Source organism: Conger conger, chromosome 14 (assembly GCF_963514075.1).
Source record: "Conger conger chromosome 14, fConCon1.1, whole genome shotgun sequence".
NCBI classification, from domain to species: domain Eukaryota; kingdom Metazoa; phylum Chordata; class Actinopteri; order Anguilliformes; family Congridae; genus Conger; species Conger conger.
In genome coordinates, this window is record NC_083773.1 from 46575494 (window position 1) to 46585925 (window position 10432).

General features: G+C 48.9%; 1 protein-coding gene across 3 annotated transcripts in view; it reads left to right on the forward strand.

Annotated features, from left to right (window-relative positions):
- Positions 1–10432, forward strand: part of shmt2 (serine hydroxymethyltransferase 2 (mitochondrial)) — a 46957-nt gene that overhangs the window by 28129 nt on the left and 8396 nt on the right. For 2 of the 3 annotated variants that reach the window (XM_061220112.1, XM_061220113.1), the window contains exons 2-5: positions 1139–1220; positions 4424–4624; positions 5354–5435; positions 9748–9870. In XM_061220112.1, the coding sequence (XP_061076096.1) occupies positions 4596–4624; positions 5354–5435; positions 9748–9870 (234 nt within the window). In that variant the 5' untranslated portion in view covers positions 1139–1220; positions 4424–4595. The remainder of the gene's footprint in view (positions 1–1138; positions 1221–4423; positions 4625–5353; positions 5436–9747; positions 9871–10432) is intronic. The other variant, XM_061220111.1, reaches the window with a different exon arrangement.

Consider the following 10432-nt stretch of genomic DNA (forward strand, 5'->3'; position numbering starts at 1 on the left):
GCTGTCTCCCCTGATTTCCGCGCAGCGGTAAGGCCCTCATTAGCATGCCCCCGCGGGGAGCGGCGTGTCTGTGTCAGCATCGCGGGGCAGGGGGGGGGTTGATAAGGTGAGAGGTGATGTCAGCGTGGTGCGTTTGCGGCATCTCTCCTCCAGCTCAAGATTAGTTTCCTGTTTGTCCTCTCTTAGCGCCCTCTCTCCGCTCGAGCACCGGAGTCGTACCGCATGAGCGCCAGGGTGCCACTGAGCACAGAGTTCAGAGCGGGGAGTACTTCCCTCTGTCACCACCTGAGGGTGTGTCGCCAGTGTGTAGGGCAGGGAGTTCCACGGGGCCTGCAGGGAGTTACATTACATTATTTGGCAGACACTCTTATCCAGAGCGACGTATAGGTGATTAGACTAAGCAGGAGACAATCCTCCCTTGGACCAAAGCAGGGTTAAGGGCCTTGCTCAAGGGCCCAACGGCTGTACGGATCTTATTGTGGCTACACCGGGATTAGAACCACCGACCTCGCGTGTCCCAGTCATTTACCTTAACCACTACGCTACAGGCCGCCCTAGTTCCACGGGGGCTTTCTGGTGTCACTGAAGGCTTCATTAAGCAGTGAAACAGAAGTTTTGGAGTTTAACCTGCTTGTAATGTGCCTGTTGTCTCATAGTGTGTATGTGTGTCTCTCTGTTAATCGTGTGTGTGTGCTCTGTTAACCCTGTGTGTGTCTCTCTGTTAATCGTGTGTGTGTGCTCTGTTAACCCTGTGTATGTTTCTCTGTTAATCGTGTGTGTGTGCTCTGTTAACCCTGTGTGTGTCTCTCTGTTAATCCTGTGTGTGTGCTCTGTTAACCCTGTGTATGTGTCTCTGTTAATCGTGTGTGTGTGCTCTGTTAACCCTGTGTATGTTTCTCTGTTAATCGTGTGTGTGTGCTCTGTTAACCCTGTGTATGTTTCTCTGTTAATCGTGTGTGTGTGCTCTGTTAACCCTGTGTGTGTTTCTCTGTTAATCGTGTGTGTGTGCTCTGTTAACCCTGTGTGTGTTTCTCTGTTAATCGTGTGTGTGTGCTCTGTTAACCCTGTGTATGTTTCTCTGTTAATCGTGTGTGTGTGCTCTGTTAACCCTGTGTATGTTTCTCTGTTTTCTCTTGTCAGAATTTTTGCAGTCGTGCGGCTCTGGAGGCGCAGGGCTCCTGCCTGAACAATAAGTACTCGGAGGGCTACCCTGGAAAGAGGTGAGATCCTGCACTCTCTTACACCTGCATTTCAGCCTAGGTCAGACAGGGGAGATGGGGAAATAAGTGGGTAAACTAAATGAGTGCTACAGATCGACAGGTAACTCTGGTCCCCATGTGCCTATCTAAAACTAACTCACCTGGCTGGTCTTGGAAAGGTTTACCAGGTATGAGGGGGGCTTTGAACACTGAGCTTCTGAACACTTCATCTGTAGGCTGAAACCATAAGTCTGAATACCATACTCCGAAGATTTAGATTTCCACCCAGAGACACCTTTAGAATTAATAAAGGAAAAGTAACAAAATGGTGTCTCAATGGAAGGGTTTGTCATCCAGCTGGGAACAACCAAGCTATCTGGAGTCTCTAGAGCGAGCAGAGAGGCAAAATGAGAGTGTAGGTCAAATTAAACCAATCAGGGTCAAGTCTATACAATCGGCTAATCAGCAGCAAGATTGCTTGAAAAGCATATTGAAAGAGCTCGGCTCCCTTGGTTAATGGTGAATGGCAAATGGCGGCTTTTTCAACCCGAGTAACTGGCGATGGAAACAGCCAAACCAGAGGGCAATCGAAGACACTCACACACCGCAAAAAGAAACGAATGTAAAAGCAAAAGCTTAAGACAGAGACTGTAGCACTGTGCTCAAAGTGCTTTCAGGCGCTACCTGTCTCGAACGTGCAGTAGGTGTACTGAACTATACTAGTTACGTCTTTCTGCAGTAGAACTGGCCCTGATTGGCACATATTAGTCTTCACATTAGCAATGGGTAACATTCCATCTATTTAGCATGTATTTGATTTGATGTATTTGAAAAGCTTGACACGATACATTATGTATAATAATAATAATTGATTATACTGTGAAAGAGTATCAGCTGCCTTATGCTAATTTCCAGTGCTTAAAACGGTAAACAAGATCAAGTAGAATACAGTTCAAATGTATTGTAACAGTTACCAAAGAAAGTAAAGGCTGCGTTTTAGGATTTAAACACGATTGTTTAAACAATGTTTCCCATTGCCTTAGAATTATTGTTTTTGTTTTCCATTTTAAACTGTAAAAATACATTTGAGTCTATAATTGCAGCACAGCAGTACAGTTGTTACAGTAACTGCAAATCTCTTTTTTAAACGCAGTAACAATGCTCTGCAGAGCAGAACTCTTCATTTCTGAATTATGTTTAGGAATAGAGACCATTTTGTCTGTGTGTAATAAGCTACAGTTGGTGAATGGTTTAACATGTAAACTCAGTAAGAGTGAGTTAGGCCACCACTGCTTCACCACCCCATGCTGTTACCCCAGGTCCACTGGCTGGCTTTGCTGTGTGCTCTGAATGGATGCGTCTCCGTAGGGTTAGGGGTAGGGTTAGGGGTAGGTTAGGCTGGTGCCCCATGCGTCTCCGTAGGGGTAGGGTTAGGGGTAGGGGTAGGTTAGGCTGGTACCCCATGTGTCTCTGTAGGGTTAGGGGTAGGTTAGGCTGGTACCCCATGCGTCTCCGTAGGGGTAGGGGTAGGGTTAGGGGTAGGGGTAGGTTAGGCTGGTACCCCATGTGTCTCTGTAGGGTTAGGGGTAGGTTAGGCTGGTACCCCATGTGTCTCTGTAGGGTTAGGGGTAGGTTAGGCTGGTACCCCATGCGTCTCCGTAGGGGTAGGGGTAGGGTTAGGGGTAGGGGTAGGTTAGGCTGGTACCCCATGTGTCTCCGTAGGGTTAGGGGTAGGTTAGGCTGGTACCCCATGCGTCTCCGTAGGGTTAGGGTTAGGGGTAGGGGTAGGTTAGGCTGGTACCCCATGTGTCTCCGTAGGGTTAGGGGTAGGTTAGGCTGGTACCCCATGCGTCTCCGTAGGGGTAGGGTTAGGGGTAGGGGTAGGTTAGGCTGGTACCCCATGTGTCTCCGTAGGGTTAGGGGTAGGTTAGGCTGGTACCCCATGCGTCTCCGTAGGGTTAGGGGTAGGGGTAGGTTATAGGTTAGGCTGGTACCCCATGCGTCTCTGTAGGGTTAGGGGTAGGTTATAGGTTAGGCTGGTACCCCATGCGTCTCCGTAGGGTTAGGGTTAGGGGTAGGGGGTAGGTTAGGGGTAGGGGGTAGGTTAGGCTCCGTAGGATTAGGGGTAGGGGGTAGGTTAGGGGTAGGGGTCTCCTCTGGAGTTTCCCCCTGCCACCAGGCTGCCCTGGTCACTTCAGCTCCAGTCAAAATATCCCCTGGGGTTCACCGCTCATAGTGCCAACACCATGCTGTCCGTCTCGTGCAGACTGCTCATAGTCATAGTGCCAACACCATGCTGTCCGTCTCATGCAGACTGCTCATAGTCATAGTGCCAACACCATGCTGTCCGTCTCGTGCAGACTGCTCATAGTCATAGTGCCAACACCATGCTGTCCGTCTCATGCAGACTGCTCATAGTCATAGTGCCAACACCATGCTGTCCGTCTCGTGCAGACTGCTCATAGTCATAGTGCCAACACCATGCTGTCCGTCTCGTGCAGACTGCTCATAGTCATAGTGCCAACACCATGCTGTCCGTCTCGTGCAGACTGCTCATAGTCATAGTGCTGTTTATGGGGTGTGTGTTATGGGGTTGCCAACACACGGCCTCAGTGTTATCTGAGTGGTCTTTAGTCCCTGTGGTTGCAGTGTGGGTTGGTGTGTGGTAACAGAGACTCTTACCATCCATTTTAATAATGGCATGTTGATGTGGTCAGTGCTTACTCTGCATTCTGCCTGCCGGTAATATTAGCACATCAGCTTACTGCACATACTGCCTGGTGGTAATTTCAGCATGTGAGCTTATTGTACATACTTGGTAATATTAGTACATTAGCTTACTGTACATTCTGCCTGGTGGTAGTATTAGCTTGCGTGTTTCACATGTTTACTTGCACACTTCCCTGTATTTCACATGTTTACTTGCACACTTCCCTGTGTTTCACATGTTTGTGCGCACACTTCCCTGTGTTTCTCATGTTTGCGCGCACACTTCCCTGTGTTTCACATGTTTGCGCGCACACTTCCCTGTGTTTCACATGTTTGCGCGCACACTTCCCTGTGTTTCACATGTTTGCTTGCATACTTGCCTGTGTTTCACGTTTGCTTGCATACTTACCTGTGTTTCACATGTTTGCGCGCACACTTCCCTGTGTTTCTCATGTTTGCGTGCACACTTCCCTGTGTTTCACATGTTTGCGCGCACACTCTACGGCGGTTTGTAGGTACTATGGTGGGGCGGAGATTGTGGACCAGATCGAGCTCCTGTGCCAGAAGAGGGCTCTGGAGGCGTTTGACCTGGACCCAGCCCTGTGGGGGGTGAACGTGCAGCCCTACTCCGGGTCTCCCGCCAACTTCGCTGCCTACACGGCCGTCCTGAACCCTCATGACCGCATCATGGGCCTTGACCTGCCCGACGGGGGACAGTCAGTACCCACAATTCCCTCTGTCTCACCCGCACGCCACACACGCACGTTAGACGGCAGAGAGCTGCTGGGAATTCTGAGTAAATCCGTTTCTAAATTCCCGGGAATATACATTTGAGAATTGCCTGCATGGTAATTCTTGAGGTTTCATAAGTGTACAGTTGTATGAACTGTATCAGACTGAGACACTCATATTTCCTGTGTCCTGCCAGTGTCCAGGGATGTACTTAGCTTATAAACCAATAGTCAGATACTGCTTCTGAATTGTGGATGGTGGGTGTCCTATTGGAGGTGTTAACTGAACCCCACTCAGCCATTGAGATATGACCTAGACTTAGCTTGAACCTTGACTTGGGTGAAATACGTAATTTTTTTGGGTTCTAAAACTTTTCTGTGCTTGATTGATCTTGCCTGGTACAATTGAGCCAACCAAGAGGGCCCAAAGGTGGGGTTTGCACTTTTGGAGAGTGTTGCGTAGGTTCCAATACAACAGACAAGCTCAGTAAAGCGCAGAATCCAAAACATTTGTGTATTTGACCCAGGATTGCCGGACACCAGTCTCATAACCTGTAGCCTCCCATTCCAAATGTTCAACAACAACAAAACAAAATGGCTGCCATTCTACAGGGGGGTGTCCCACAAACTGTAAAACAGAGGGAGAGAGAGGGTGGCTGTTTTTTGCATTTAATAGAGGTGTTTACAGCCTGAAAACTCCCTCTGCTGTTTCAGCCTGACCCACGGCTACATGACTGACACCAAGCGTATCTCCGCCACATCCATCTATTTTGAGTCCATGCCATACAAGCTGAACGTGAGTATCCACAACCCCTCGGCCCTCTCTCCCCTGGCCTGGAGTGCAGGCACCATCACACTTGTGCATGCGGATTTGTCAAACCCAAACTCTTTTCAATGCTTTGTTGCCTAAAAGACCATTGCAGGTGTAGCAGTGCAGTTAACCAGTTGCTCATTTTCAAACCTGAGTGTGTGTAGTGGAGAGTGTTCACACTCTCCACTATTAGTACCGCAGTGTTTTTATCTGTCGGTCTGTTATCAATTTAAAGTGTATCGTCCTTCAAAAGGGACCATCTGGCACATTACACAATGCAGAGAATGGAAGCATTTGTTTTCCTGACAGATTAGAACTCCTGTGCTGGGAATATAGAGCATTTATTCATATTCCTTTATGACATGCACAGCTTTTCCTGAAATAAAGTGGATTTTAGAGGGCTAATTGTTCCTCAACAGACATTAAAATTATCAAATTAAAACCGTTAATTGTGGGGTTCCTGGGGGGCTCACCCAGTGAAAGTGCTGTGTGTGAATCGGCCCCGCCGTGGCCCCCCTTCGAGAGACCCCACAGTGGGTTGGGGGGGGTGGAGGGGCTCACCCAGGACCGTTGCCGGGCGACATCATGGCGTTATCTTGACCTCCGGTCGGCGTGATCAATGTTGGCCCTCGGACCGGCGTCGCCGTGGTGATCAATGCTCTAGGTTCCCGGGTCCAGCGGTCTGTGGGGGGGGGGGTGTGATGGATGGCTCGGCCGTCCCCCGCAGCGGGAGAGATAATGGGAAATCGACGGGCCGGGCCAGCAGCTCCATCCTCAGAATGAGCGCTGAGATGGAGTGATGGCCGATGTGGAGATTCAGTGTGGAGATGGGAGATTACTCGCCTGTCTAAATAAGGCTTTCCTCTCCGCTGATGGGCCCGCGCTCTCCAAAGACCCGCCAGCACAACCAGACGGCCTTTGTTTTTTTTGCTTTTATTTCTTACTTTTTTTGGGGGTTTCATTTTTCTTTTGGTCTGCAATACGAAGCAGAAGCTGTAGGATTCTCAGCCCCCAACCCCCCCCACCCACTGGCTGTGCAGTGTTGGACTGGAGTTCCAACTGGAATATTTTGAGTTTGGCTATGAGTGTGTAATCTGAGATTTTCACTATGCACCAAATGTACGTTGTGTTTTCAGTGTAAACTCAAGCCCCAAGAAATTAAATTCAAGACAATTCAATTCAATTACATGTCCACCTTCAGGAACCATTTTTCCAAATTCAATTCCAGCAATGGTCAGCGTAACTATTATAATAATAAAAACAATCATGTGAAAACAAAAACTGTACATACCGCCTGTGGTAATATTAGCATGTTTGCTTACTGTACATACTTCCTGTTGACACTTAGCACATTGCCTGGTCATACATAAATCAGGCTTGAGTTTGGGCTCATGTTCAGGAGAAATAGACTTTCTTAAATTTTTTCCAGATTTTTCCCTTTTTCTCCCAATTTGGTAGCCAATTGTACCTCGTCTGATTCAATTGGAGATAGTCGTATTAGATGTACCGCCCGTACCCCGTCCCTCGGCGGCCCGAATGAGAGCGACACGCCTTCTTCAAGCCGTCTCGTCTCGTGCCCGTTGCCGTGATTCCGAGGCGCCCGAGGTGCTTATTGTGCGGCGATCTTATAACCCTGCCAAGTCCCTCCCTCTGGAGCAGCGAGCCAATTATTGCTGCCCCACGTGAGCCGGCCAAACTTGGCTTTTGGCAGGACCGAGAATCGAACCCCGGTCCCCGGTGTGCAACTGCAGCAAACTGCAACCGCAAGTCTGCTGCGTCTTAGCCTGTTGCGCCACCGCGGCTCTAAGAAATAGACTTTCATCCCTGCCATAAAATATATATATATATATATATATACACAGTGGTGTGAAAAAGTGTTTGCCCCCTTCCTGATTTCTTATTTTTTTGCATGTTTGTCACACTTTTTGTTTGTCAGATCATCAAACAAATTTAAATATTAGTCAAGGACAACACGAGTAAACACAAAATGCAGTTTTTAAATGAAGGTTTTTATTATTAAGGGAGAAAAATCCAAACCTACATGGCCCTGTGTGAAAAAGTGATTGCCCCCTAAACCTAATAACTGGTTGGGCCACCCTTAGCAGCAACAACTGCAATCAAGCGTTTGCAATAACTTGCAATGAGTCTCTTACAGCGCTGTGGAGGAATTTTGGCCCACTCATCTTTGCAGAATTGTTGTACTTCAGCCACATTGGATTGGTTTTCGAGCATGAACCGCCTTTTTAAGGTCATGCCACAGCATCTCAATAGGATTCAGGTCAGGACTTTTACTAGGCCACTCCAAAGTCTTCATTTTGTTTCTCTTCAGCCGTTCAGAGGTGGACTTGCTGGTGTGTTTTGGATCATTGTCCTGCTGCAGAACCCAAGTTCGTTTCAGCTTGAGGTCACGAACAGATGGCTGGACATTCTCCTTCAGGGTTTTTTTGGTAGACAGCAGAATTCATGGTTCCATTTATCACAGCAAGTCTTCCAGGTCCTGAAGCAGCAAAACAGCCCCAGACCATCACACTACCACCACCATATTTTACTGTTGGTATGATGTTCTTTTTCTGAAATGCGGTGTTACTTTTACGCCAGATGTAATAGGACACACACCTTCCAAAAAGTTCAACTTTTGTCTCGTCAGACCACAGAGTATTTTCCCAAAAGTCTTGGGGAACATCAAGATGTTTTCTGGCAAAATTGAGATGAGCCTTAATGTTCTTTTTGCTCAGCAGTGGTTTTTTCGTCTTGGAACTCTGCCATGCAGGCCATTTTTGCCCAGTCTCTTTCTTATGGTGGAGTCATGCACACTGACCTTAACTGAGGCAAGTGAGGCCTGCAGTTCTTTGGATGTTGTTGTGGGGTCTTTTGTGACCTCTTGGATGAGTCGTCACTGTGCTCTTGGGGTCATTTTGGTCGGCCGGCCACTCCTGGGAAGGTTCACCACTGTTCCATATTTTCGCCATTTGTGGATAATGGCTCTCACTGTGGTTTGCTGGAGTCCCAAAGCTTTAGAAATGGCTGTATAACCTTATCCAGACTGATAGATCTCAATTACTTTCTTACTCATTTGTTCCTAAAGTTCTTTAGATCTCGGCATGATGTCTAGCTTTTGAGGATCATTTAGTCAGGCAGGTCCTATTTAAGTGATTTCTTGATTGAGAACAGGTGTGGCAGTAATCAGGCCTGGGTGTGGCTAGAGAAATTGAACTCAGGTTTGATAAACCACAGTTAAGTTATGTTTTAACAGGGGGGGCAATCACTTTTTCACACAGGGCCATGTAGGTTTGGATTTTCTCCCTTAATAATAAAAACCTTCTTTTAAAAACTGCATTTTGTGTTTACTTGTGTTGTTTTTGACTAATATTTAAATTTGTTTGATGATCTGAAACATTTAAGTGTGACAAACATGCAAAGCAGCGCTTGGCAAGAGCCGAAATGCAGAGTAATGGTAGCGGGGCCATGGGCTCATGGTGGGCAGGGCCACCCAAAAGGGCTGTGTGGCCACCCAAAAGGGCTGTCTGGCCACCCTGGGGAGAGTGAGAGAGTGAGAGAGTGAGAGAGTGAGTCTCCTTTTCTTGCCCCCATCGGGAGAGGCTAGGAAAAGATGAAAGAAAAATAAGTAAAATCATGAATTAGGCAAATGTAATGTCCCTCAAACATCATTTCAAAACCACGTCAGTTACAGACATGGCAGCTGGGGAGACCCAGGTTGTTCATTTACACGTCACGCTTTCGGAAAAATACTTCAGCAAAGGATGCGCACGTGTGTCCTCGCAAGAAAGGAAAGTTGGGGACTTCGTAACTCCCTACTTCTAGCTCCAAGAAGGAACATTTAATGAGCTGTAATGAATGCCCTTAAAGACCTCGATCAATTTCCCCCTCCCCCTCTCTCTCTCTCTCCTCCCCTCTCTCTCTCTCTCCCCCCCTCCCCCTCTCTCTCCCTCCCTCCCCCTCTCACCCCCTTCCTCCCCCTCTCACCCCCTCCCCCTCTCTCTCCCCCCCTCCCCCTCCCCCCCCTCTCTCTCTCCCCCCCTCCCCCTCTCTCTCTCTCCCCCCCTCCCCCTCTCTCTCTCTCTCCCCCCCTCCCCCTCTCTCTCCCCCCCTCCCTCTCTCTCTCTCCCCCCTCCCCCTCTCCCCCCCTCTCTCTCTCTCTCTCCCTCTCTCCCCCCCTCTCTCTCTCTCCCTCTCTCCCCCCCTCTCTCTCTCTCTCTCTCTCTCTCCCCCCCTCCCCCTCTCCCCCTCTCCCCCCCTCTCCCTCTCTCCCCCCCTCTCCCTCTATCCCCCCCTCCAGATGCAGACGGGGCTCATAGACTATGATCAGATGGAGAACACGGCGCGGCTCTTCCGTCCCCGCCTCATCATCGCAGGAACCAGCGCCTACGCCCGCCTCATCGACTACGCTCGTATCAAGAAGGTGTGTGTCACCCCAACCACCCTGCTCTCTCTCTGGAAACACACTACGCTTTAATGGGTCTCCCTCTGTTATGGGCTCTAATGGGTCAGTCCTGTCTCCCCCTGTTATGGGCTCTAATGGGTCAGTCCTGTCTCCCCCCATTATGGGCTCTAATGGGTCAGTCCTGTCTCCCCCCCGTTATGGGCTCTAATGGGTCAGTCCTGTCTCCCCCCCGTTATGGGCTCTAATGGGTCAGTCCTGTCTCCCCCCGTTATGGGCTCTAATGGGTCAGTCCTCTCTCCCCCCGTTATGGGCTCTAATGGGTCAGTCCTGTCTCCCCCCGTTATGGGCTCTAATGGGTCAGTCCTGTCTCCCCCCGTTATGGGCTCTAATGGGTCAGTCCTGTCTCCCCCCTATTATGGGCTGTAATGGTTCGATCCTCTCCTCTTTGAAGCAAGAGGGTGCATTCAGGCCAGCCCAGAGATTGGCTCTGTTCCAGGACTTTGGGCTGTTGAGTTATTTTTTTAATCTGTAACTCATTCTTGTCCCGTCAAAGAGGAGTTATTTTTCTGTAGGGCAAGCT